At 41.1% G+C, this 27,579-nt stretch overlaps 1 protein-coding gene across 3 annotated transcripts in view; it reads left to right on the top strand.

Annotated features, from left to right (window-relative positions):
* CENPJ (centromere protein J) overlaps positions 1 to 27,579 on the top strand; it is a 57,617-nt gene that overhangs the window by 18,113 nt on the left and 11,925 nt on the right. For all 3 annotated transcript variants that reach the window (XM_032611514.1, XM_032611515.1, XM_032611516.1), the window contains 7 exons: positions 8,264 to 8,375; positions 9,136 to 9,238; positions 9,366 to 10,995; positions 12,988 to 13,120; positions 16,254 to 16,419; positions 22,039 to 22,281; positions 25,560 to 25,644. In XM_032611514.1, the coding sequence (XP_032467405.1) occupies positions 8,264 to 8,375; positions 9,136 to 9,238; positions 9,366 to 10,995; positions 12,988 to 13,120; positions 16,254 to 16,419; positions 22,039 to 22,281; positions 25,560 to 25,644 (2,472 nt within the window). The remainder of the gene's footprint in view (positions 1 to 8,263; positions 8,376 to 9,135; positions 9,239 to 9,365; positions 10,996 to 12,987; positions 13,121 to 16,253; positions 16,420 to 22,038; positions 22,282 to 25,559; positions 25,645 to 27,579) is intronic.

Genomic DNA, 27,579 nt, shown 5'->3' with positions numbered 1-27,579 from the left:
TGCAGACATTATATCATTTCAAATATCAAGTAAAAATTAGGACATTCTTCTATATAACCACAATACTGTTACTATACCTAGGGACCTTATCTATGCAAATGCAATTTAGAATTCTCCCTATGATCCCAAAATTGCCTTTTAAAGGTGTTTTTTTAAAAATAGGATCCAGTCAAGGTTTATGTATTACATTCAGTTGTTACAACTCTGTAGTCTTTTTGTTTTGTTTTGTTTTGTTTTTCTGGCCGCACAACGAGGCGTGCGGGATCTCAGTTTCCCGACCAGAGGTAGAACCCATGCCCCCTGCATTGGGAGCATGGAGTCTTAACCACTGGACCACCAGGGAAGTCCTTTAGTCTTTTTTAACTTAGGAAAGCCCACACCTTTTTCTCCATAACATTAACCTTTTGAAGACTTGTGTTTTTTTCTTTTTTCTTAAACATCTTTATTGAAGTATAATTGCTTTACAGTGTTGGGTTAGTTTCTGCTGTATAACAAAGTGAATCAGCTATACATATACATATATCCCCATATCCCCTCCCTCTCGAGCCTCCCTCCCACCCTCCCTATCCCACCCCTCTACGTGGTCACAAAGCACCGAGCTGATCTCCCTGTGCTATGCAGCTGCTTCCCACTAGCTATCTATTTTACATTTGGTAGTGTACATATGTCCATGCCACTCTCTCACTTCGTCCCAGCTTACCCTTCCCCCTCCCTGTGTCCTCAAGTCCATTCTCTACATCTGTGCCTTTATTCCTGTCCTGGCCCTAGGTTCTTCAGAACCACTTTTTTTTTTTTTTAGATTCTATATATATGTGTTAGCGTATGGTATTTGTTTTTCTCTTTCTGACTTGTTTCACTCTGTATGACAGTCTCTAGGTCCATCCACCTCACTGCAAATAACTCAATTTCGTTTCTTTTTATGGCTGAGTAATATTCCATTGTATATGTATGCCACATCTTCTTATCCATTCATCTGTCGATGGGCACTTAGGTTGTTTTCATGTCCTGGCTATTGTAAATAGAGCTGCAATAAACATTGTGGTACATGGCTCTTTGAATTGTGCTTTTCTCAGGGTATATGCCCAGTAGTGGGATTGCTGGGTTGTATGCCAATTCTATTTTTAGTTTTTTAAGGAGCCTCCATACTGTTCTCCATAGTGGCTGTATCAATTTACATTCCCACCAACAGTGCAAGAGGGTTCCCTTTTCTCCACACCCTCTCCAGCATTTATTGTTTGTAGATTTTTTGATGATGGCCATTCTGACTGGTGTGAGGTCATTGTACTATACCTCATTGTAGTTTTGATTTGCATTTCTCTAATGATTAATGATGTTAAGCTTCCTTTCATGTGTTGTTGGCAATTTTTATATCTTCTTTGGAGAAATGTCTATTTAGGTCTTCTGCCCATTTTTGGATTGGGTTGTTTGTTTTTTTGATATTGAGCTGCATGAGCTGCTTGTAAATTTTGTACATTGAATTCTTTGTCAGTTGCTTCGTTTGCAAATATTTTCTCCCATTCTGAGGGTTGTCTTTTCGTCTTGTTTATGGTTTCCTCTGCTGTGCAAAGCTTTTAAGTTTCACTAGGTCCCATTTGTTTATTTTTGTTTTTATTTCCATTTCTCTAGGAGGTGGGTCAGAAAGGATCTTGCTGTGATTTATGTCATAGAGTGTTCTGCCTGTGTTTTCCTCTAAGAGTTTTATAGTGTCTGGCCTTACATCTAGGTCTTTAATCCATTTTGAGTTTATTTTTGTGTATGGTGCTAGGGAGTGTTCTAATTTCATTCTTTTACATGTAGCTGTCCAGTTTTCTCAGCACCACTTATTGAAGAGGTGGTTTTTTCTCCATCGTATGTTTTTGCCTCCTTTATCAAAGACAAGGTGACCATATGTGCATGGGTTTATCTCTGGGCTTTCTATCCTGTTGCATTGATCTGTATTTTTGTTTTTGTGCCAGTACCATACTGTCTTGATTACTGTAGCCTTGTAGTATAGTCTGAAGTCTGGGAGCCTGATTCCTCCAACTCCATTTTTCTTTTTCAAGATTGCTTTGGTTATTTGGGGTCGTCTGTGTTTCCATACCAATTGTGAAAGTTTTTGTTCTAGTTCGGTGAAAAATGTCATTGGTAGTTTGATGGGGATTGCCTTGAATCTGTAGACTGCTTTGGGTAGTATAGTCATTTTCACAATGTTGATTCTTCCAACCCAAGAACATGGTATATCTCTCCATATGTTGGTATCATCTTTATTTTCTTTCATCAGTGTCTTATAGTTTTTTGAGTACAGGTCTTCTGTCTCCTCAGGTAGGTTTATTCTTAGGTACTTTATTCTTTTTGTTGCAGTGGTAAATGGGAGTGTTTCCTTAATTTCTCTTTCAGATTTTTCATCATTAGTGTATAGGAATGCAAGAGATTTCTGTACTTTAATTTTGTATCCTTCCACTTTACCAAATTCTTTGATTAGCTCTAGTCGTTTTCTGGTAGCATCTTTAGGATTCTCTATGTATAGTATCATGTCATCTGCAAACAGTGACAGTAAATAAAACAGTGACAGTGTTATTTCTTTTTTTTCCTATTTGGATTCCTTTTATTTCTTTTTCTTCTCTGATTGCTGTGGCTAAAACTTCCAAAACTATGCTGAATAATAGTGGTGAGTGTGGGCAACCCTGTCTTGTTCCTGATCTTAGTGGAAATGATTTCAGTTTTTCACCGTTGAGAATGATGCTGGCTGTGGGTTTGTCATATACGGCCTTTATTATGTTGAGGAAAGTTCCCTCTATGCCTCCTTTCTGGAGAGTTTTTTATCAAAAATCGGTGTTGAATTTTGTTGAAAGCTTTTTCTTCATCTATTGAGAATATCATATGGTTTTTATCCTTCAGTTTGTTAATATGTTGTATCACATTGATTGATTTGCGTATATTGACGAATCCTTGCATTTCTGGGATAAACCCCACTTGATCATGGTGTATGATCCCTTTAATGTGCTGTTGGATTCTCTTGGCTAGTATTTTATTGAGGAGTTTTGCATCTGTGTTCATCCATGATATGGGCCTGTAGTTTTGTTTTTTTGTGACATCTTTGTCTCGTTTTGGTATCAGGGTTATGGTGGCCTCGTAGAATGAGTTTGAGAGTGTTCCTCTCTGCTGTATTTTGGAAGAGTTTGAGAAGGATAGATGGTAGTTCTTCTCTAAATGTTTGATAGAATTCACCTGTGAAGCCATGTGGTCCTGCACTTGTGTTTGATGGAATATTTTTAATCACAGTTTCAATTTCAGTGCTTGTGATTTGTCTGTTTATATTTTCGATTTCTTCCTGGTTCAGTCTCGGAAGGATGTGCTTTTCTAAGAATTTGTCCATTTCTTCCAGGTTGTCCATTTTATTGGCATAGAGTTCTTGTAGTAATCTCTCATGATCCTTTGTATTTCTGCACTGTAAGTTGTAACTTCTTCTTTTTCATTTCTAATTCTATTGATTTGAGTCTTCTCCCTTTTTTTTCTTGATGAGTCTGGCTAGTGGTTTATCAATTTTGTTTATCTTCTCAAAGAACCAGCTTTTAGTTTTATTGATTTTTGCTCTTGTTTCCTTCATTTCTTTTTCATTGATTTCTGATCTGATCTTTATTTCTTTTCTTCTGCTAACTTTGGGGTTTTTTTTTTCTTTCTCTAATTGCTTTAGGTGTAAGTTTAGGTTGTTTTTTTGAGGTGTTCCTTGTTTCTTGAGGTAGGATTGTATTGCTATAAACTTCCCTCTTAGAACTGCTTTTGCTGCATCCCATAGGTTTTGGGTCGTTATGTTTTCATGTCATTTGTTTTTAGGTATTTTTTGATTTCCTCAGTGATCTCTTGGTTATTTAGTAGTGTATTGCTTCGCCTCCATGTGTTTGTGTTTTTTGCAGATTTTTTTCTGTAATTGATATCTAGTCTCATAGTGTTGTGGTCAGAAAAGATACTTGGCACGATTTCAATTTTCTTAAATTTACCAAGGCTTGATTTGTGACCCAAGATATGATCTATCCTGGAGAATGTTCCATGAGCACTTGAGAAGAAAGTGTATTCTGTTGTTTTTGGATGGAATGTCCTAGAAGTATCAATTAAGCCCATCTTGTTTACTGTATCATTTAAAGCTTGTGTTTATTTATTTTCATTTTGGATGATCTGTCCATTGGTGAAAGTGGGGTGTTAAAGTCCCCTACTATGGTTGTGTTACTGTCGATTTCCCCTTTTATGACTGTTAGCATTTGCCTTATGTATTGAGGTGCTCCTATGTTGGGTGCATAAATATTTACAATTTTTATATCTTCTTCTTGAATTGATCCCTTGATCATTATGTAGTGTCCTTCTTTGTTTCTTTTAATAGTCTTTAAAGTCTGTTTTGTCTGATATGAGAATTGCTACTCCAGCTTTCTTTTGATTTCCATTTGCATGGAATATTTGTTTCCATCCCCTCACTTTCTGTCTGTATGTGTCCCTAGGTCTGAAGTGGGTCTCTTTTAGACAGCATATATATGGGTCTTGTTTTTGTATCCATTCAGCCAGTCTATGTCTTTTGATTGGAGCATTAAACCATTTACATTTAAGGTGTTTATCGATATATATGTTCCTATTACCATTTTCTTAATTGTTTTGGGTTTGTTATTGTAGGTCTTTTCCTTCTCTTGTGTTTCCTGCCTAGAGAAGTTCCTTTAGCATTTGTTGTAAAGCTGGTTTGGTGGTGCTGAGTTCTCGTAGCTTTTGTCTGTAAAGGTTTTAATTTCTCCATTGAATCTGAATGAGATCCTTGCTGGGTAGAGTAATGTTGGTTGTAGGTTTTTCCCTTTCATCACTTTAAATATGTCCTGCCACTCTCTTCTGGCTTGCAGAGTTTCTCCTGAAAGATCAGCTGTTAACCTTATGGGGATTCCCTTGTATGTTATTTGTTGCTTTTCCCTTGCTGCTTTTAACATTTGTTCTTTGTATTTAATTTTTGATAGGTTGATTAATACGTGTCTTCGTGTGTTTCTCCTGTATGGGAGTCTCTGTGCTTCCTGGACTTGATTGACTATTTCCTTCCCATATTAGGGCAGTTTTCAGCTATAATCTCTTCAGATATTTTCTCAGTCCCTTTTTTTTTCTCTTCTTCTTCTGGGAGGCCTCTCTTTTGAATGTTGATGCACTTAGTGTTGTCCCAGAGGTCTCTGAGACTGTCCTCAATTCTTTTCACTCTTTTCTTTGTTCTGCTCTGTGGTAGTTATTTCCATTATTTTATCTTCCCAGTCACTTATCCGTTCTTCTGCCTCAGTTATTCTGCTATTGATTCCTTCTACAGAATTTATAATTTCATTTATTGTGTTGTTCATCATTGTTTGTTTGCTCTTTAGTTCTTCTAGGTCCTTGTTAAAATGTTTCTTGTATTGTCTCCATTCTATTTCCAAGATTTTGGACCATCTTTACTATCATTACTGTGAATTCGTTTTCAGGTAGACTGCCTATTTCCTCTTCCATTTTTTTGGTCTGGTGGGTTTTTACTTTGTTCCTTTATCTGCTGTGTATGTCTCTGTCTTCTCATTTTGCTTAACTTACTGTGTTTGCCGTCTCCTTTTTGCAGGCTGCAGGTTCGTAGTTCCTGTTACTTTTGGTGTCTCCCCCCAGTGGGTAAGGTTGGTTCAGTGGGTTGTGTAGGCTTCCTGGTGGAGGGGACTGGTGCCTGTGTTCTGGTGGATGAGGCTGGATCTTGTCCTTCTGGTGGGCAGGACCGCGTCTGGTGGTGTGTTTTGGGGTGTCTGTGAACTTTTTATAATTTTAGGCAGCCTCTCTGTTAACGGTTGGGGTTGTGTTCCTGTCTTGCTAGTTGTTTGGCATAGGGTGTCCAGCACTGTAGATTGCTGGTTGTTGAGTGGAGCTGGATCTTAGCATTGAGATGGAGATCTCTGGGAGAGCTTTCGCTGTTTGATATTATGTGGGGCCAGGAGGTCTCTGGTGGATCAATGTCCTGAACTTGTGTCTCCCACCTCAGAGGCTCAGGCCTGACACCCGGCCAGAGCACCAAGACCCTGTCAGCCACTTGGCTGAGAAGAAAAGGGAGGGGAAAAAAAAGAAAAAAATATAAGGTTATGAAAATAAAAAATATTATTAAAAATTTTTTTAAAAAAAGTAATAGAGAAAGAAAGACGAGAGCAACCAAACCAAAAAGTAAATCCAGCAATGATAACGAGTGCTAAAAACTATAGTAAAAAAAACAACAACAAACAGAACTGTAGGACAAATGGTAAAAGCAAAGCTATACAGACAAAATCACACAAAGAAGCATACACATGCACGCTCACAAAAAGAGAAAAGGAAAAAAAACATGGAAGAGAGCAACCAAATCTACCAATGATAATAAGCTCTAAATACTAACCTAAAATGAGCCTGAAACTAGAAACAAATGGATGCAGAAAGCAAATCCCAAGTTGCTCCCAAAGTCCACTGCCTCAATTTGGGATGATTCGTTGTCTATTCAGGTGTTCCAGAGTTGCAGGTACATCAAGTTGATTGTGGAGATTTAATCCGCTGCTCCTGAGGCTGCTGGGAGAGATTTCCCTTTCTCTTCTTTGTTCTTCACTCAGACAAGATAGGGTTAAATGAGGAGCTGATTCGGGGGCTCTGGCTCACTCAGGCTGGGGGAGGGCGGGGTACGGAATGCAGGGTGAGCCTGCGGAGGCAGAGGCTTGCGTTATGTTGCAACCGCCTGACGCGTGCTGTGTGTTTTCCCAGGGAACTTTTCCCTGGATCACAGGACCTGGCTTGGCGGGCTGCACAGGTCCCTGGAGTGCATGCATGTGTGTGTGTGTGTGTGGATAGTGACCTGTGCTCGCACACAGGCCTCTTGGTGGCTGCAGCAGCAGCCTTAGCGTCTCATGCCCGTCTCTGGGGTCTGTGCTGATAGCTGCGGCTCACGCCCATCTCTGGAGCTCGTTTAGGTGGTGCTCTGAACCCCACCTCCTCGCGCATCCCGAAACTGGTTTCTTGCATCTTTGGCAGGTCCTGACTTTCCCGGGCTCCCTCTCGGCTAGCTGTGGCATACTAGCCCCTTCAGGCTGTGTTCACGCAGCCAACCCCAGTCCTCTGAAGCCCGAGCCTCAGCTCCCAGTCCCCGCCTGCCCCGGCGGGTGAGCAGACAAACCTCTCAGGCTGGTGAGTGCTGGTCGGCACCGATCCTCTGTGCAGGAATCTCTCCGCTTTGCCCTCGGCACCCCTGTTGCTGCGCTGTCCTCCGCGGCTCCGAAGCAATCCCCCCTGCCACCCCCTGTCTCCGCCAGTGAAGGGGCTTCCTAGTGTGTGGAAACTTTTCCTCCTTCACAGCTCCCTCCCAGAGGTGCAGGTCCCGTCCCTATTCTTTTGTCTCTGTTTTTCCTTTTTTCTTTTGCCTTACCCAGGTATGTGGGGAGTTTCTTGCCTTTTGGGAAGTCTGAGGTCTTCTGCCAGATTTCAGTAGGTGTTCTGTAGGAGGTGTTCCACATGTAGATGTATTTCTGATGTATTTGTGGGGAGGAAGGTGATCTCCACGTCTTCTCCGTCATCTTGAAGGTCCCCAAGTAAAGTTTTATTTTGTAGAATTACCTCTAAAACAGTGCCCTGTGCTTCAGAGTACTTCGTCATTACAGCTCTGTTAGTTTCCTGTCGCTGCCCTGTCAAGAAACTGTGACCACGTGGTGTATAAATTCTTTACCAAGGCAACTCGACACCTTCTTTCTCTGGGGCTGAATCCCCGCTGCTCACGTGCTCTTTACACACACAGATCTTCCATTCACTGCAGTGGGAATTCTCAGTGTGTAAAAGGAGAGGTTTTCCTATCTGCAGACTTTGACTTGTCAACTTCACAGAATGGCTTCTGGATTATTTTGGGGGTCTCAGTCCTCAGTAGCTTGCCAGCGAAGTTGATCTGAATTGAGAACTCAACACCAGATACTTTGAATAAAGTCCAGTCCTAGCAAAGGACTTGCTTCAAAATTTAATCAGTCAGGTAACAGTGTGACTGAACAGAGGGCTCACTGTCAGGTCACAGAAGCCAGTACTATGGCACGGGTTTTTGAGAGGTCAGCTGGAAAGGAGAGCAGAATGTTGTGTTCTCATTAGCATTTTGTTGTTTTCCTTTATCATATTAAAGAATTCCTTGAGAGCTCTAAAATCTTTGGTATACATTAAGTTTAACTAAATATTTTTTTAGTGCAGTAACTTGTAAAATTCTCAAGTTTTAAGACTTTAATCTGCTTTTTTTGAACTAAATTGTTGCTCATTTTTATCCTAGGAGAAGGTATTTTACCATGTTCGGAGAAAATGACGGAACAGATTCAGGAAGGGAACAATACGAACTTAAAAAAAATTGGTGATTCCTCAGAAGTGGTTAATATTGAAGAAAGGTATCATCCACGTTGGAAGGAATTTAGTATAAAGTCATTATTGTTGGTACTTTCTTTGAAAGATCCATAGTTTTCTTGTTTTTGCCTGGGTGTGCTTTTAAGTAAAGGGTTGAAGATCCAACTTATTCCATGTTGTCAGCAACAGAAGCAGGTTGGGGAGATACATCAGGTTGACATGTACTGGAAAAATGGAGCAAAGTTTTTTCACCTAAGGGAAATATCTGGATAAAACAAAGCTTCTCTCAAATAAGTAAATCCTGTTTTGGAGAAGAGAAAAAAGTCATATATTGGAGTCTTACACAGGGTATCACTTACAAATAATAATTGAGTGAGTGTGGTTACAGAATTTAAAAATTTTATGTCAGAGATAAAATATCAGCTGTGAGGTTGTTTACTATTTTCTTAAGTATTTTAATATACATTATGGAATGACAAATGACTTTTGATTTGTTTATATTATTAAGGATCTTAAAGAATGTATTTAATGAACTATTTTTGAAATATATTTTATTTATGTAATGAATATGTTACTTCAAAAGTTAATCTAAGGTCAGTAGGTGGACTTCAGAGGGGTTTTTCAAATCATGTGTAGAGTGATGTGTATTTCTATATTTTGGAGGATGGAGTGGGATTGTAGCTTTTAATAGATTCTCAGAGGCGATCTGTGACTTTGAAAAAGGTTAGTTCTCAGTCAGGCACACTAAGTGTAAAGTATTCACTGCATGATTTGAATGTTAAATAACTTTACTCTTACGATTAGGCCTATTAAAGCTGCTATTAGAGAAAGGAAACAAACCTTTGAAGACTACTTAGAAGAACAAATTCGGTTGGAAGAACAAGAACTGAAACAAAAACAGCTAAGGGTTAGCATTTCCACTATTTTGATTAAATTATCTTAAGGCTTTAGAGATTTGTTTATAATTTGCTTTAAAAATAACTTTGAGATTACTTGGATATACCAGAATTAATTCAAATATTCTTTTATTTTAGGAAGCAGAAGGATCCTTGCTAATCAAAGCAAAACCAAAACAACCATTCTTAAGACGAGGAGCAGGTTTAGCTAGATTTACTAATGCTAAGTCTAAGTTTCAGAAGGGGAGAGAAAATAAACTAGTCACTACTCAGAGCATTTCAGAGGACAAACCTGTGCTTAAATTAGATAAACAACAATTCCAGCGGAAAACTGCTCATATAAATAAAGAACTGTGTACAGAGAACCTTCCTGTCAAAAAGAACAGTAAAGCCAGAGCAAAGAGTGGTTGTGTCACACTCGGTCAGAAGCCGAAAGTGCTTAAGGGTAACAATAGGAAAAGTCTCTCTCCAGCAGGATTGAAGATACTGGCAGGGAAGAAATGTGACGGGCAATTTAGAGGTCAGATCAATTTAGAAAAAACGGTAGAATCTAATGATAAAGAAAATGTACCCGAGTGTACAAAACCCTGTGACGTTGGTTGCAAAATCTGGAATAATACACAAGGTAAAGACAGACTTTCCCTTTTGACAGGGCTGGCCAGCTGCATGGCTTCTAAGAGCCCAATAAGTGAGACTTCGAAAGAGTCAGAATCTTCTCTTGACATTTCTCTTCAGAAAAAGTTAGAGAATTGGGAACGAGAAAAGGAAAAGGAAAATTTGGAATTAGATGAATTTTTGTTTTTAGAACAAGCTGCTGATGAAATATCATTTTCTAGTAATTCCTCATTTGTACTGAAGATCTTAGAGAGGGACCAACAGATCTGCAGAGGTCACCGGCTGTCTTCTACTCCTGTCAAAGCTGTGCAGCAAGAGAAGACAGCAACACCGGATCCCATCAGTGAGCGTAACCAAAATGAGGATCCAGACCGTACCAAGTGTGAAAGTAAGGGTGAGTGTGAGGTTGCACCCAAACAACCTGATTCAGTATCCTCACCTGATGGGTCGCAGGAACAGTCCTGTAAAGTCAGTAGGAAAGTGTTCCAGATGAGCACTTGTGAAAGTCCAACTAGGTGGAATGCAAGCGATGACGAAGGTGGTACAGACAGTGATGATAGCACGGATTCTGAGGAACACCTTGATGTCACCATAAAACCATCAACTGAGGATAAAGAAAGGGGTTTCAGCAGCAGAGAAGATAGTCCCCAAGTCTGTGATGGGAGGGGACCTTTAAGGGACACCAGGACTCAAGAAGAACATAAGAGGAGAGACGTTGATTTAGATTTGTCTGATAAAGATTACAGTAGTGATGAGTCTATCATAATAGCAGGCTTGAAAAATAAAGCTTCTGATTCCTCAAGAAGATACCCATCTATGAGTAAAATTGACTTTGATGATGAAAGAACTTGGACTGACCTTGAAGATGATTCATTTAAACATGATGTTATTCTTGGGAATGAAGCCGTTTATGGGACTCCCCAGACAACCTACCCTAATAAGAGTGAAAAATGTGTACTGGACAAAACAATAAAAAGGAAGGTTGCAGCAGTTAAGAAGGGAGAAGACTTGAATAAATCCAGTAGGAGCACAAGTCCTCCTCCTACCTCGGATCTGATGATGAAATTCTTCCCTTCTTTGAAACCAAAATCAAAATCAGATTCACGCTTGGGAAATGAACCCAAGTTAAACATAAATCAAGACCAGCCACCTGGTAAGTCAGAGCATTGTAAACTATGTAATGGAATGTTACAAGTCTAACATTTATTTTATCAGTATGTTGTCAGAATGCTTATTAAAATCCCAACCTTTCTAGATGCTCGGTGGAAATCTAGTAGGTGATTTGTTAAAGTTTAGTAGGTAATTTGTTAAAATTTGATTTGTTTTGTGAGTCTAATGTAATAGTCACTAGTATAAGAGTTTTGGAAGAATTGTGATTTCAGATTTTTCAAATTTTAGCCTGTATCTTATTGCTAAGGCTTTAAAATTAATTATTATAAAGTGAGATAACATTTAAGTTTCTTTTATAACCAGGGAATACCCGATTTGTGGTTTGTGCTACTGTGCTAACCTCTGTGTGTGTGTATTTTTTTAATTAGTTTTTTTTTTTTTTTTTTTTTTTAACTACCTCATGCATTTACTTGCCAAATATGATGAGGAAGAAACACAGTAAAATTCAAGTTTCTTTTCTTCCCCAGACCTGGGCTCTTAGAGACATCAACTTTCCCATTTCATTTGTGTATTCTACAAAGATTCCATGCATATGAAAGCATACGTGTGAACGTGTATATAGTCCTCTTTTCTGCACATATGACAGCGTATTTCTTTTTTTTTTTTTTTTTTTTTTTTTTTGTGGTACGCGGGCTTCTCACTGTTGTGGCCTCTCCCGCTGTGGAGCACAGGCTCCAGACGCACAGACTCAGCGGCCATGGCTCATGGGCCCAGCCGCTCCGCGGCATGTGGGATCTTCCCGGACCGGGGCATGAACCCACGTCCCCTGCATCGGCAGGCGGACTCTCAACCACTGCGCCACCAGGGAAGCCCCAGCGTATTTCTTATATGCTGTTCTGCACCTGCTTATAATAAGTTTTGAAGATTGTTCTAATACACACATCTGTCTCATTCCATTTAGTGGCTATGTAGTATTTAGTTTATGTGATGGATTTTATTAACTTACATTGAAAACAGTTTTCCATTATGTCATGTTATATTATAAACTCTGAATGTCTAGCAAAGCATAGGTGCTTTAAAATAGAAATTATAACTTAAGGTAATTTTTAAAAATACTCTGATTTTAAAAATAATATTTTTTGCAGGAGTTTTGGAAGTTAAAAAGTGTAGAAGCAAAAATGTTTATAACTAACCTATCCTAAAGTAATTGTGATATCATTTTGGGATATTTCTTCCATTCATTTTTCCTGTGTATTTTTCGTATGGTAGAGACATATATTATAACTCATCTCATCCTTTTTGACCAGGTGTATAATATGCTTTGGCCATATCATTAAAACTCTTTGTATACTTTAAAAATGGTTGCAGAGCATTATATGAATGTAACATAATTTTATTTAGTAATTTCTTTAATGTTGGATACAAATTATTTTTCACTATTAGAAATAACACTTCAATGCATATTTTTGTGCAGAGTGATTTGTATGATTTTATAAGTTCGTTCTTTAACTAGATTTTTAGAAGTGGGTCTAAGGGTAGATAATGTGTATTTTAGCCTTGTGTTACGAATCAGGGTTATTTTCCAGAAGGGTAGTTGAAGGACGAAAGCATTGGCTATTTTCTTAAGCAGCAAATTTGATACTGAAAAAGATCTTAATTTGTATTTGATCGGTGGGGGGTAAACTTTGATTTTGGTGTTCATTAGAGCTCTAAGTCTCTTGCAAATACTTATTCATGTTCTTAAGCTATTTATGTATATTGGTTTAAAAATTTATTTGATTTTTTTAATACATAACGTTCATTTGTCATCAGATTGATACTCTTGAGGTAGAATGATTTGATTCTTAAATTTAGGCTGTTCCATCTGGAAAGTTAGACTATAATAATTTTTTTCTTTGTTTTTAGAAGCATTGTTTCTAATGCATTTTAATAGTACAGGTGTTTACCGTATTTTTGGCTCCTAGTGTAATAGCTAGCTAGTGTTTTGCTGTTGAAAGCTTTTTGTGAAGTTCAGTATTTGTGGCTTATCTTATAGGTGACAATGCTCGATCTCAAGTTTTGAGAGAGAAAGTTATTGAATTGGAAACAGAAATAGAAAAATTTAAAGCTGAGAACACATCTTTAGCTAAACTTCGCATTGAACGAGAAAGTGCCTTGGAAAAACTCAGGTAAGTTTGCATCTGTAAGTGGGGGAAAATGTATAGTGATTCAGCTTTATTTCTAAGATTATATCTGAACTATTTGAAACAATTCTTATTAATCCAACAATAAAAGTGAGAGAAGGAAGTGAAATAAATACCACATAAGAATTTTTAAATAAAATGACCCACTGTGGTCAAAGATGTCTTAAAGGAGAATTGTCGTCGTGATGAAGTCATAAATTGAAATTTGAAAAGCAGTGTGGAGCTCTGAATTCAAGGGCCACCTTGGCCAGTGTATTAGTTTCCTAGGGCTGCTCTAACAAAATATACACAAACTGGATGGCTTGAAACAACAGAAATTTATTTTCTCATGGTTCTGGGGGCTAGAAGCCTGCAGTCAAGGTGTCAGCAGAGCCACGCTTTCTCTTGTATCTTCTGTCGGTTTCTGGTGATCCTTAGCCTTCCTTGGCTCACAGCTGGACATGTGGGTTGTTTCTATGTTTGGGTTATTGTGAATAATGCTGAGGAACCACCATACTGTTCTGCACAGTGGCTACACCAGTTTACATCATGTTAGTTGATTTGTGTGTGTTGAACCAACTTTGCATCCTGGGGATGAATCCCACTTGGTCATGGTATTTAATGCTTTTACTGTGCTGTTGAATTTGGTTTGCTAGTATTTTTTTGAGGATTTATACACTATTCATCAGGGACATTAGCCTATAGTTTTCCTTTCTTGTATCTTTGTCTGCCATTGGTATCAGAGTGATAACTAACCTCACAGAATGAGTTTGGAAGTATTCCTTCTTTTCTTGGAAGAGTTTAAAAAAGAATGGTATTAATTTTTTCTTTGACTGTTTGGTGGAATTTACCTGTGAAGCCATCTGGTCCTGGACTTGTGTTTTTTGGGAGGTTTTTGATTACTGATTCAGTCTCCTTATTTGTTATTGGTCAGTTCAGACTTTCTGTTTCTTCTGGATTCAATTTTGGTAAGTTGTATGTTTCTAGGAATTTAACCATTCTAAGTTATCCAGTAGTTTCGAATATAATTATTCATATATGGTCCTTTTTATTTCTGAGGCATCTGTTATAATGCCTTGCCTTTCATTTGTGACTTTATTTATTTGAGTCTTCTCTCTTTTTTTCTTAGTCTAGCTAAAGATTTGTTGATTTTTTTCCTCCTGAGACTCCCATAATGAGTATATAGTTCGTTCATACAGTAGTGTCCCATAAATCCTGCAGGCTTTCTTCACTCCTTTTCATTCTTTTCCCTTTTTTCCCCCTCTGACTGAATAACTTTGAATCACCAGTCTTCACAGTCACAGATTCTCTCTTCTGCTTGAGTCTGCTGTTGAAGTTTTCTGTTGCATTTATCACTTCATTCCTTGTATTCTTCAGCTCTAGAATTTCTTTTTGGTTCTTTTTTTATGATTTCTAGCTCTTTGTTGAACTTCTTGTTTCACGTATTGTTTCCCTGGTTTAATTGAGTTGTTTATCTGTGTTTTCTTGTAGCTTGCTGAGCTTCCTTAAAACAATTATTTTGTACTCTGTGTCAGGTCATTTGTAGATCTCAGTTTCTTTGGGATTGGTTACTGGAGCTTTATTAGTTTCCTTTGGTGGTGTCACGTTTGCCTGATTCTTGGTGATCTATGTGGACTTGTGTTGATGTCTTTGCATTTGAAAGAACAAACACCTGTTTCTGTCTTTACAGACTGTTTTTGGCAGGTAAAGACCTTCTTCTGCTGGATCCCTGGACTGGTGGGTCTACTTCCAGGATCACAGTCAAGTGGGGTTGTAGCTGGGTCCACAGTTGGTAGGCCTGTTACCAGGGTTGCAGTCAGCTGTGGTTCCTGCTGGATCCCCAGTAGGACAGGACTACTTCTTGGACCACAGTCAGGCAGGGCTGGAGCTAGGTCATGGGGCTGCCTCCTGGTCCACTGTTGAGTCTGTAGACAGGAGGTGTGTTTCCAGGCATGAGGATGGGTGGGGCTCCTGCCAGGTTTCTGAGCAGCTTCCTACCAGGTCCCTGGGTGGGCAGGACTGCCTCCGTACCACATAGAACAGGGCTGGAGCTAGGTCACAGGGCTGTGTCAGGATCTGTAGGCAGGACCAAGGTCTGTGGGTCTCTTTCCAGGGGCATGAATGGGCATGGCTCCTCCTGGGTCCTTTGGCAATGGGGCTGTTTTCAGTGCATCAGGACCACATTTGGTAAGCCTGGCACTGGGGCATGGGCCTGCCTTCTCTAAGTGGCTGTCCTTGATCTTAGGCTTCACCAGCGTTTCTAATTTCCTGCCTGAATCCTAGAGCTCCCACAAACGCACTTCTGTCTGTGGATGGCGTTTGTGTGGAAGGATGTGAGCCAGGGGCCTCTTGTTCCACAGTCTTGCTGTCATCACTCTCCCTGTGCTCTTTACACAGCATCCAGAAGGAGTCCGGGTCCTGACAGTTCCTCTGACCCGCGTGCTCCTAAGCTAAATACCAGGGTCTTCACAGTGGTCCACAGACCCTAATTAATCACCCCACCTCCCGCGCCCCCCACCCTTTTTTCCTGACGTTTTCTCCTACTGTTCTGTCTCTTTAGCCACACTGGCCTCCTGCCTGTTCTTTGAACACATTAGGCATGTTCCTATCTCAGGGCTTTTGCATGTGGTGTTCCCTCTGCCTGAACTGTTTTGTCCAGATACCTCCATGGCTGTTCTCTCATGTCCCTCAGGTTTTACCTCAAATACTGCCTCAGCAAGATGACTCCGTCCATAATTTCAGGCTCCTAACCTCCATATTTCCTAAGCTCATTCCTTGGTTTATTCTTCTTAACATTTCCAGTGTTCCATCTGTTTTACTTGTTAATCTTACTTATTGTCATCTGTCGCTCCCACTAGAATGTAAGAAGCTTTATAGGAGTAAGGATGTTCATTTTTCTCACTGTGGTTTCTCCAGTACGTAGTGTAGTGCTTGAATCATAGTAGGTATGCAGTGAATGCTTGTTGAGTAGTGCTTTACTGAGTTGACTGTTATTTCACTACTGTGGGCTGAAGATGGATTCACCAAAACTAGCAGCTCCTCAATTCCAGGTTGTCACTGGTGTTCCATTTTGGTACCACATGTGGATTACTGTACTGAGGTGGTCTCCTTAGATTATAACGTGGTTTGGTTGTTTTAGGAAAGAAATTGCTGACTTTGAACAACAGAAAGCAAAAGAATTGGCTCGAATAGAGGAGTTTAAAAAGGAGGAAATGAGGAAATTACAAAAGGAACGCAAAGTTTTTGAAAAGTATTCTACAGTTGCGAGAACTTTTCCGGATAAAAAAGAACGTGAAGAAATACAAGTATGTCAGTTCCTTACATTATACTCATATCAGTTAGTAAAGATGAAAGTCTGGTAAGAATCTTAGAATTATTTGATGTGTCAAAGAGAAATTGGGTATCAGTTTATTAATCATCCATTGACTCAGCAAATAATCTGAGACATCAGGAACATCTTTTGTAGTCTTGACTTTCTTTTTTTTTTTCAATTTTTTTTGGCCATGCCATGTGGCATGTAGGATCTTAGTTCCCCAACCAGGGATTGGACCCGTGCCCCCTGCATTGGAAGCACGGAGTCTTAACCACTGGACCGCCAGGGAAGTCCTGTAGTCTCGACTTTTAAAGAGTAAAATACATCAGTTCTTTTCTTACTGAAGGCTTCCCCAGAAGATGCTCCGATAATGACATGGATGTATTAACAAGCCAGGAGCTGGAGATTCACCAGTGGAATGTGTTAATTTGTTTGACCCACCACACATGGTTCTGTTCATTTATAATAATTTAAGGCTTGTATACTAACTAGGTGTTTAACTCTAAAACTTGTAAACTGATAAGCCAAATCATCAGTCCTATTCATTTCAAAGTTAGAAATGGACATGATCAGAGGAAAGTAGTAGTTAAAAAGAACTAATGCATTTCTAGCTAAAACTATAAACCTTCTAGGAAAAAATGTAGGTGAATATATTTGCAACAGTGGCATCTGCAGAGGTTGCCAAGAGAAGGCACAAAGAACTAAGTATAAAAGAAAAAGTGGATATATTGAATTTCATGAAAAGTAAAACTTCAATTTACCAAAATAAAAATTTTAAATGGCTTTCTATTATTTATAGCATAAAATACAAACTCATCTTCCACTTTCATATTTTACATACTAGTTTTTTTGAGTCCCGGCCTTTGCTTCCTTCCTTTCATATATAGTGCACCATCCTTGATTAGTCTTAGTACACACCTGTAGCTTCAGTTACCACATGCAGTGTCTATTAGGGTCTTTAATTCTATTTATTTCTGTAGGCGGAAACGTGCCATTATGTTTTTGTTCATGCTTGGTTTATTATATCTAATATGTTAGACTAACAATCTATTAAAGTTTTTATTTCAAAAGGTAATATATCCCTATTCAAAAGGTACAAAAAGATGTGCTGTGAAACCTCTCCGTCTCACCCTTGCCCTGGCACCTGATTTACATCTCTTTTGAGGTATCCGGTGTTACCAATCTTTTGTATCTTTTCAGAGAAATTCTAAGCAAATACATATGTATATTCCCAATTAAAAAAAACCAGAAAGCAAATTAATGGTAGTATACTAAAATCATTTTACGTCTTAACGTAAAGAGCATTCTCCTTTATTTCACCATTGAAAATAAATGCATTATAAAAGCTGCATTATATGGAAGTGCCATAATTTACCTAACCAAGCATTTATGTTATTTCTGCTCTTTTTCTGTATGTGAGAAGTGCTCTCCTGAATAACCCTGTACATACCTCCCCTCTTGCAATCATTCTGCATAGTCATTTAACATGTGGTTATTGAGTACAGCCTGTATAGCAGGCATGTACTAGGAATGAAGTAGTGAACAAAATAAATTCATCCTTACCTGTTTGGAGCTTATGTACACAAGCATATCTGTGGGATAAAGTCCTGCAAATGAAATTTCTAGGCTAAAGGGTATGTACATAGTAGATATTGCCAGATTATCCCTCCATAAATATCACGACAAATTTTTTTTTTCTTTTTGGCTGCATTGGGTCTTCGTTGCTGCACGCAGGCTTTCTCTAGTTGTGGCGAGTGGGGGCTACTCTTCGTTGTGGTGCGCGGGCTTCTCATTGCGGTGGCTTCTCTTGCTGCAGAGCACGGGCTCTAGGCGCGTGAGCTTCAGTAGTTGCAGCACGTGGGCTCAGTAGTTGTGGCTCACGGGCTTAGTTGCTCCATGGCATGTGGGATCTTCCCGGACTGGGGCTCGACCTGTGTCCCCTGCATTGGTAGACGGATTCTTAACCACTGCGCCACCTGGGAAGTCCCTGTCATGCCAATTTAAAATTCTACTAGCAATTTTAAGAGTGTTTTTTGCTCTTTGCCTGAAAGGTAAAAGATTAAAATTCGTGTTAAATTTAATTGAATTTCTTTTCTCTTTCCCTCTCTCCCACACTCCCTAACCCTCTCCGTTGGGTCTTAGTTGTGACATGCAGCATCTTTTGTTGCGGCTCACAGCATCTACATTGTGGTGCGCTGGCTTCTCTCTAGTTGTGGCGTGTGGGCTCTAGAGTGTGTGGTCTTAGTTGCCCCACAACATGTGGGATCTTAGTTCCCCGACCAGGGATAGAACCCACATCCCCTGCATTGGAAGGCATATTCTTTTTTTTTTTTAATTTTAAAAATTAAAAAAAAATTATTTATTTTATTTATTTATTTTTGGCTGCATTGGGTCTTCTTTGCTGCATGTGGGCTTTCTCTAGTTGTGGCGAGCGGGGGCTACTCTTCATTGCGGTGTGCAGGCTTCTTATTGCGGTGGCTTCTCTTGTTGCAGAGCATGGGCTCTAGGCATGCGGGTTTCAGTAGTTATGACATGTGGGCTCAGTAGTTGTGGTGCACAGGTTTAGTTGCTCCGCGGCATGTGGGATCTCCCCGGACCAAGGCTTGAACCTGTGTCCCCTGCATTGGCAGGCAGATTCTTAACCACTGTAACACCAGGGAAGCCATGGAAGGCAGATTTTTTTTTTGAATTTTAATTTTTGAATTTTATTTATTTTTTTATACAACAGGTTCTTATTAGTCATCAGTGTTATACACATCAGTGTATACATGTCAATCCCAATCGCCCAATTCAGCACACCACCATCCCCACCCCACCCCATGGCTTTCCCCTCTTGGTGTCCATACATTTGTTCTCTACATCTGTGTCTCAACTTCTGCCCTGCAAACCGGTTGATCTGTACCATTTTTCCAGGTGCCACATACATGTGTTAACATACAATATTTGTTTTTCTCTTTCTGACTTATTTTACTCTGTATGACAGTCTCTAGATCCATCCACGTCTCAACAAATGACTCAATTTCGTTCCTTTTTATGGCTGAGTAATATTCCATTGTATATATGTACCACAAATTCTTTATCCATTCGTCTGTTGATGGGCATTTAGGTTGCTTCCATGACCTGGCTATTGTAAATAGTGCTGCAGTGAACATTGGGGTGCATGTGTCTTTTTGAATTGTGGTTTTCTCTGGGTATATGCCTGGTAGTGGGATTGCTGGATCATATGGTAATTCTATTTTTAGTTTTTTAAGGAACCTCCATACTGTTCTCCATAGTGGCTGTATCAGTTTACATTCCCACCAGCAGTGCAAGAGGGTTCCCTTATCTCCACACCCTCTCCAGCATTTGTTTGTAGATTTTCTGATGATGCCCATTCTAACTGGTGAGAGGTGATACCTCATTGAAGTTTTGATTTGCATTTCTCTAATAATTAGTGATGTTGAGCAGCTTTTCATGTGCCTCTTGGCCATCTGTATGTCTTTTTTGGAGAAATGTCTATTTAGGTCTTCTGCCCATTTTTGGATTGGGTTGTTTGTTTCTTTAATATTGAGCTTCATGAGCTGTTTATGTATTTTGGAGATTAATCCTTTGTCCGTTGATTCGTCTGCAAATATTTTCTCCCATTCTAAGGGTTGTCTTTTCGTCTTGTCTATGGTTTCCTTTGCTGTGTAAAAGCTTTGAAGTTTCATTAGGTCCCATTTGTTTACTTTTGTTTTTATTTCCATTACTCTAGGAGGTGGATCAAAAAAGATCTTGCTGTGATTTATGTCAAAGAGTGTTCTTCCTATGTTTTCCTCTAAGAGTTTTATAGTGTCCAGTCTTACATTTAGGTCATGAATCCATTTTGAGTTTACTTTTGTGTATGGTGTTAGGGAGTGTTCTAATTTCATTCTTTTACACGTAGCTGTCCAGTTTTCCCAGCACCACTTATTGAAGAGACTGTCTTTTCTCCATTGTATATCCTTGCCTTCTTTGTCATAGATTAGTTGACCATAGGTGCGTGGGTTTATCTCTGGGCTTTCTATCTTGTTGCATTGATCTATGTTTCTGTTTTTGTGCCAGTACCATATTGTCTTGATTACTGTAGCTTTGTAGTATAGTCTGAAGTCAGGGAGTCTGATTCCTCCAGCTCTGTTTCTTCCCCTCAAGACAGCTTTGGCTATTCGGGGTCTTTTGTGTCTCCATACAAATTTTAAGATTTTTTGTTCTAGTTCTGTAAGAAATGCCATTGGTAATTTGATAGGGATTGCGTTGAATCTGTAGATTGCTTTGGGTAGTATAGTCATTTTCACAGTATTGATTCTTCCAATCCAAGAACATGGTATATCTCTCCATCTGTTGGTATCATCTTTAATTTCTTTCATCAGTGTCTTATAGTTTTCTGCATACAGGTCTTTTGTCTCCCTAGGTAGGTTTATTCGTAGGTATTTTATTCTTTTTGTTGCAGTGGTAAATGGGAGTGTTTCCTTAATTTCTCTTTCAGATTTTTCATCATTAGTGTATAGGAATGGAAGACATTTCTGTGCATTAATTTTGTATCCTGCAAGTTTGCCAAATTCATTGATTAGCTCTAGTAGTTTTCTGGTGGCATCTTCAGGATTCTCTATGTTATCTGCAAACAGTGACAGTTATACTTCTTCTTTTTCAATTTGTATTCCTTTTATTTCTTTTTCTTCTCTGATTGCTGAGGCTAGGACTTCCAAAACTATGTTGAATAATAGCCGTGAGAGTGGACATCCTTGTCTTGTTCCTGATCTTAGAGGAAATGCTTTCAGTTTTTCACCATTGAGAATGATGTTTGGTGTCGGTTTGTCCTATATTGCCTTTATTATGTTGAGGTAGGTTCCCTCTGTGCCAACTTTCTGGAGAGTTTTTATCATAAATGGGTGTTGAATTTTGTCAAAAGCTTTTTCTGCATCTATTGAGATGATCATATGGTTTTTATTCTTCAATTTGTTAATATCATGTATCACATTGATTGATTTGCGTATATTGAAGAATCCTTGCATCCCTGGGATAAATCCCACTTGATCATGGTGTATGATCCTTTTAATGTGTTGTTGGATTCTGTTTTCTAGTATTTTGTTGAGGATTTTTGCATCTATATTCATTAGTGATACAGGTCTGTAATTTTCTTTTTTTGTGGTATCTTTGTCTGGTTTCAGTATCAGCGTGATGGTGACCTCATAGAATGAGTCTGGGAGTGTTCCTTCCTCTGCAAGTTTTTGGAAGAGTTTGAGAAGGATGGGTGTTAGCTCTTCTTCCTTCAGTTAGTCATGGATTCCTGTTTCTGTTTTCTTCACCAGATAACCCCATCCATCTCTCTCTGTTTCACTTGCTGTCTTAGCTTAGACCTTTATTGCCGTGCCCAGTGTAACGCGCTGGCTGCCAAGTGGTGTCTGCCTCCTCTGTCTCCTCAGTTCTGGATGGCATGAGGTGAGACTCTAGCCTGAACCCCACTCCTTTTCCTGCGAAACCCAGTGTCATTGACATTCCTTTTTCTGCTGTCTGTGATAGGCTGGCAATTCTGTTTTGTTGATGTGTCTTGTCTCTTCTCTTGCATTGTTTCAGTTCTAGTAATGCTTTTCCCCCCTCCCTCCCCCCCCGAGAGGCTTTGAAGCAGCAGATAGCAGATTTACAGGAAGATTTGAAAAGAAAGGAAGGAAAATGGTCCAGTACACATGGCCGTCTTAGAAGCCAGATAGAAATGTTGGTCAAAGAGAACACAGACCTCCGGGAGGAAATGAAAGTGATGGAAAGATTCCGACTAGATGCCTGGAAGAAAGCCGAAGCCACCGAGAGCAGCTCCAGGATGGGTCAGTGCGCGACGGCCTCGAGAAGAGACGGGTCCAGGGTAGGTTTTGTCACGTTGGGGAGATGCTAAATATTTGAGCAGTCAGATTCGTAGAAACGAAGTAGCAGGGTGGGTGCCAGGGCTGGGGGAGGGGAGAATGAGAAGCTGTTGTTTAGTGAGGGCAGTTTCAGTTTTGCAAGGTGAAGAGTTCTGGAGGTGGTGATGGCTGTGCAGTGGTGTCAATGTACTTAACGCCAGTACCGTGTACATCTTGACATGGTTAAGATGGTGATTTTGTGTTATGTGTATTTACCACAATTAAATACTTCTTTTGTGCATCGCTATACAGATAGTTTTCAAATTCATTTTTATAATTCTTATAAAGGAATTATAACACAATAGGCGGGTAATCTCAGTTAAAACAGGGTAAGTAAAATTTTTGCAGAGTTTTTTTTTTTTTTTTTTTTTTTGCATATGATCCTTTTAAATCAAGTATTTGTTTTTTTATTCGTCTGTATTCACAACTGTGATGTGCCGGTCATGGCTTTGAGGCACTAGAGACCAAGCAATGAATAAAACAGACAAACTTCCTTGTCCTCTTGGAGCTCGGATTCCAGCCGTGGGAGAAAGATGAGTGAAGCATACGGTGTGGGACGTAGTGGCGAGAACTCAGGAGGGAAAGCAAGGAGGCGGGATCACCGCTGGGCGGAGGGTGTTGCAGTTTATACAGGATGGCTGGGGAGGCCCTCCTGAGAAAGCGACGTTGGAATAGTGGCCTGAAGAGGGCGCAGCGAGCTGGGCTGAGACGTGGGCCAGGAGCCCCGAGGCTGGGAGGACCAGGGTCCGTGAGGGGCAGAGCAGCTGATGGGACCAGAGACGGGCTCGAGGGTGGTGGTGCCGCTTTCGTTAGGCCTTAGTAACTACCTGTGAGTGTCGCCTTTTCCCTCTGAGTCAGACGGGGAGCCCTGGCAGGGCTTGGATGGAAGGGGTGGCCTCCCCCTCTGTGTTGGTGAGCCCACCCTCCCTGCTGTAGACATGCGAGTGGCCTGAAGTGGGAGTTTGGGCGCCATCAGGCCACCAGTTGGGGGGTTGCTGCAGGTGGATGGGGTTTATTGATGAACTGGGGATGGGGTGTGACAGCAGGAGAGGGGTCGGGAACGGCTTCCAAGTTGAGTGTGGTTTTTTTGGCCCTTTACCGTGAGTCCCCGCAAGAAGAGAGCACGCTTTTCCTGCGGGTGTGGGTGTTGGTTAGGAGCTCAGGTTAGATCAGGTGAGCTCGAAATGCCTACTAGACATCAGGTGGACATCAGGCAGGGCTGTGCGTGTCCAGAGAAGCTCAGGTTGGAGCGAGAAGTTTGGGGCCCTTGGAACGTGTGGGAGAGATCACTCAGGCTGAAGGCGTGGACGGGGAAGGGTCCCGGGTCCTGGCCAGGTTGTGAGAAGATGGCGGGGAGGAGAATGAACCCGAGTCTTAAGTAAAGGAGGCCAGTGTGGTGTCCTGAGGGCCAAGTAAAGCAGCAGAGAGGCCCGTGCCCTAGAGGCTGCTGCCGAGTAAGCGGGGGACTGAAGATGGGTCCTCGCATACGCCGGGTAAAAGCCTGACCGGCTAAGAGAGCGAGAGGTTTCAGGCAGAGTATAAAGCGTTGTGGAGAAGTTTTGCAGTAACAGTAAGGAAATGGGGCAGTAACTGTAGGGGAAGTAGTTTTTGTTTTGGTTTTTTTTTAAGATGGGAAAATCAACACGTGCTTATGTATTGGTAGGATTGATTCAGTAGGAAAATACGGATGCAGGAGAGAGTGGGCGGGTTGCCGAAGCTGCGAGCACAAAGGAGAGGAGACCGGGTTTGGGGGGAGTGGAGGCGCCCGCCCGGCCGGGAGCTCGACGTCCGTGTCTGGTGACGGGGCCTCAGCCGTGGACCTGGGGCTGGACGTGTGGGGTCCGTTGGTGGGGTGTTCCCCTCTAACCCTCTAGCTTCCCTTGGGGAATGGAGGCTCGGGCATCTGCTGAGACTGAGGATGGAGGCCACTCTGGGAGGCTGGAGGGGCGGATCGGGGTCCACAAGAGTGGAGAGCAAAGGGCGAAGTGTGGTCTGACTCCTGGGCTGCGCTAGGGGCCCACGTAGGTTAGAGATTATATGTTTCAAGTGGGAATTGTTTGCGTTATTTTTCCTTATTCAACTTTTCGGGTGTAGGGTGGTGGAGAGTAATATTGATATTTTAGCAGAGGTATGGTCATCCAGGTGAATCCTACAGAGTGAGAGGGGCTGGAAGTTGACAGTATGTAAATACAACAGGGGTGCCTGCAGTGCACCATGAGTTCAGGCTGCTCAAGGAGGGCATAGGTTTTGGGGGACACAGAAAACGTGGATCAGTGAATTTTGGGACCCTGTGGGCTGTAAGCATCGTTGGAGTGAGGGTCTCAAAGAGGGATGAGCTGGAAGGACAGGACACGGTAGTTAGAAGATGGAATTCTGCCCCCCATTTTATTATGAAAGCTGCCCCAAATAGAGCAAGTTGAAAGAATAGTGTGATGAACACCTGAATGCTCACCTAGATCCAACCATTGTTCCCATTTTGCCATATTGCTGTATAGGTATTTTGCTGAACCATTTGAAGGTAATTGCAGAAATTGTGGCAGCTCACCCCTAAATACTTCGGCACTTTATTAAATGGCACTGGCTTTTTGGATAATTTTTAATTATGTCCCACATTCTGCATTCGAATGCTTTGAAATTGATACTTCTGTAGTTCTTAATAATCGCAGATACTGATAATGACTAGTTCTAGACTTTGTCCGTTGGAGCGCATGGCCACGGTGGGAGAGAACAGGTGTAGAGATGGCAGCTAAGGTATTGGGGTGGCTTCTTCTGGCACGCGGGGTCCACGGACATGAGACTTGATGGGGCAAGGGTGGCTAGGGAGGAGAGAAGGAGATCTGGTTGGAGGTGGTGGTGGGGAGCAAGGAGGACATCTACCTTGACCTCTAAATCTGGGGGCTGCGGAAGGGGCAGTGGTGAGCAGTCTTCTGCTGTCTGACCATGAGTTCATGTCCTCTCCTCTGGCCGCTCTGGTAACAGTCACAAAAACCTGTTTTGTTTTACATGGTCTGTTATGCCTTCACTTGAGGATTGCGTGTATTTCCAGAGGCGGCGTGTGCGTGTGTGTGTAGTTCATTCCTTGTAGCAGCTTGTTCACTCTGGCCTGTAGCAATAAACGAAAACAGCATAAATGAACACACTTACAACATTCCCATTGCAAGCTGAGTTCTGTTAGTTTCATTCCTTGTACTAATGTGTAAACTAATACTAATTTTATATTCAAAATTTTCTCATACTATAGAAGTCATCAGTTCGATTTCAGAAGAGTCAAGTTTCTTCAGGAACCCAGGTAGAAAAGTACAAAAAAACCTATTTGCCAACACAAGGTAAGATAGTTGCATGATTTTCTTAGAAAATATTTCAGGAATTTAAAGAGTGGAGAATTTACACCCAACTTAAGAAATAAAACATTGTAAATATAATTGAAGCCCCTGTGTATCCTACTCCCAGTTAATGTGCACCCTGACAGCCTTCCCTTTCTTACTTTTCATTCTTTTACTGCATTGTGTCCGTAAATCAATATAGTGTTGTTTCATAGTTCATCCCTCTGCAGTTTGCTGCTTTCTCAGTATTTTAAGACGTAGCCTCATTAATACATATAAACTCTAGCTGTACAGATTCCATGTGTATTTGCCACAGTATATTTTCTTGTTGTTGGGCATTCAGGTTTTCCCCCAGTTTGTCACAGAATGAAAAGGGCCGCAGAACAAGTCTCGGTCATGTGAGTTTCTCTCTGACACGTGTCAGGAGTAGGATATTGGGTCACATCAGGTTTGTGCCACTTCAGGAGGCTTTCCCTTTGCAAAGTGGTTACCAGTTTCTTTTTTTACTGTCAGCAGAACATGCTCTTTGTGCTTGCCGACACTTGATCTGCTCAGACTTTACAATTTTGGCTAGTCAGGTGGGTGTGAAATGGTAGGTCAGTGTAATATGCATTTCCCAGGTTACTGATGAGGTGATGTGAGCATCTTTTCATATTTAGTGGACATTTGGGTCTCCTCTTTTGTGAATTGCCTGTTCATTTCTTTTGTCCATTTAAAACTCTGTGTGTGTGTTTGTGTATGTGTTTGTGTTTGTGTATTGAAGTTAGTTATTCTGCAACTAATCCTTTGTCATTTGTAAGCACTGCCAGTATCTTCTGCCGATCTGTATGTAGCTTTTTGGTTTGTGGGTTTTTTTTTTTTTTTTTTTGTGGTACGCGGGCCTCTCACTGTTTTGGGCTCTCCCGTTGCGGAGCACAGGCTCCAGCCGCGCAGGCTCAGCGGCCATGGCTCATGGGCCCAGCTGCTCCGCAGCATGTGGGATCTTCCCGGACCAGGGCACGAACCCGTGTCCCCTGCATCAGCAGGTGGACTCTCAACCACTGCGCTACCAGGGAAGCCTGGTTTGTGGGTTTTTTTTTTTTTTTTTTTTTTTTTTTGCAGTACGCGGGCCTCCCACTGCTGTGGCCTCTCCCGTTGCAGAGCACAGGCTCCGGACGCGCAGGCTCAGCGGCCACGGCCCACGGGCCCAGCCGCTCCGCGGCACATGGGATCCTCCCGGACCGGGGCACGAACCCGCGTCCCCCGCATCGGCAGGCGGACTCTCAACCACTGCGCCACCAGGGAAGCCCTTGTGGGTTTTTTAAAAAAATAAAATTATGTATTTTTGGCTCTGTTGGGTCTTCGTTGCTGTGCGCGGGCTTTCTCTAGTTGCGGTGAGCGGAGGCTACTCTTCGTTGCGGTGCGTGGGCTTCTCATTGCGGTGGCTTCTCTTGTTGCGGAGCACGGGCTCTAGGCGCGCGGGCTTCAGTAGTTGTGGTGCATGGGCTTCAGTAGTTGTGGCACACGGGCTTAGTTGCTCCGTGGCATGTGGGATCTTCCCAGACCAGGGCTCAAACCTGTATCCCGTGCATTGGCAGGTGGATTCTTAATCACTGTGCCACCAGGGAAGTCCCTGGTTTGTGTTTTTTATATACATGTTTTTCCTTTTAATATTGAAGTTAATCAATTTTTTTAAAATATGGTTTTTGCTTTTTGTGACTGAGATATCCTTCTCAATCGTCAGGTCACAAATATGCTATTTTCTCCCATGAACTTTTGTTTTCACAACTGGGTCTTTAAGATCTACCTGGCATTTTTAGAAATTATTTCTGTGAATTAAATTTATAAAAGTGGATATAACATATGCAGTTTGGCAGTTATAAAGGAAATACTTGGGTAACCACTGCCTAGATAAAGAAATAGATTAGCAGCATCCCAGAACTGACCCCTCCATGATTA

Source organism: Phocoena sinus, chromosome 18 (genome assembly GCF_008692025.1).
Source record: "Phocoena sinus isolate mPhoSin1 chromosome 18, mPhoSin1.pri, whole genome shotgun sequence".
Taxonomy (NCBI): domain Eukaryota; kingdom Metazoa; phylum Chordata; class Mammalia; order Artiodactyla; family Phocoenidae; genus Phocoena; species Phocoena sinus.
Note: the sequence above shows the minus strand (reverse complement) of the source record. Positions and strands in the feature narration are given on the sequence as shown.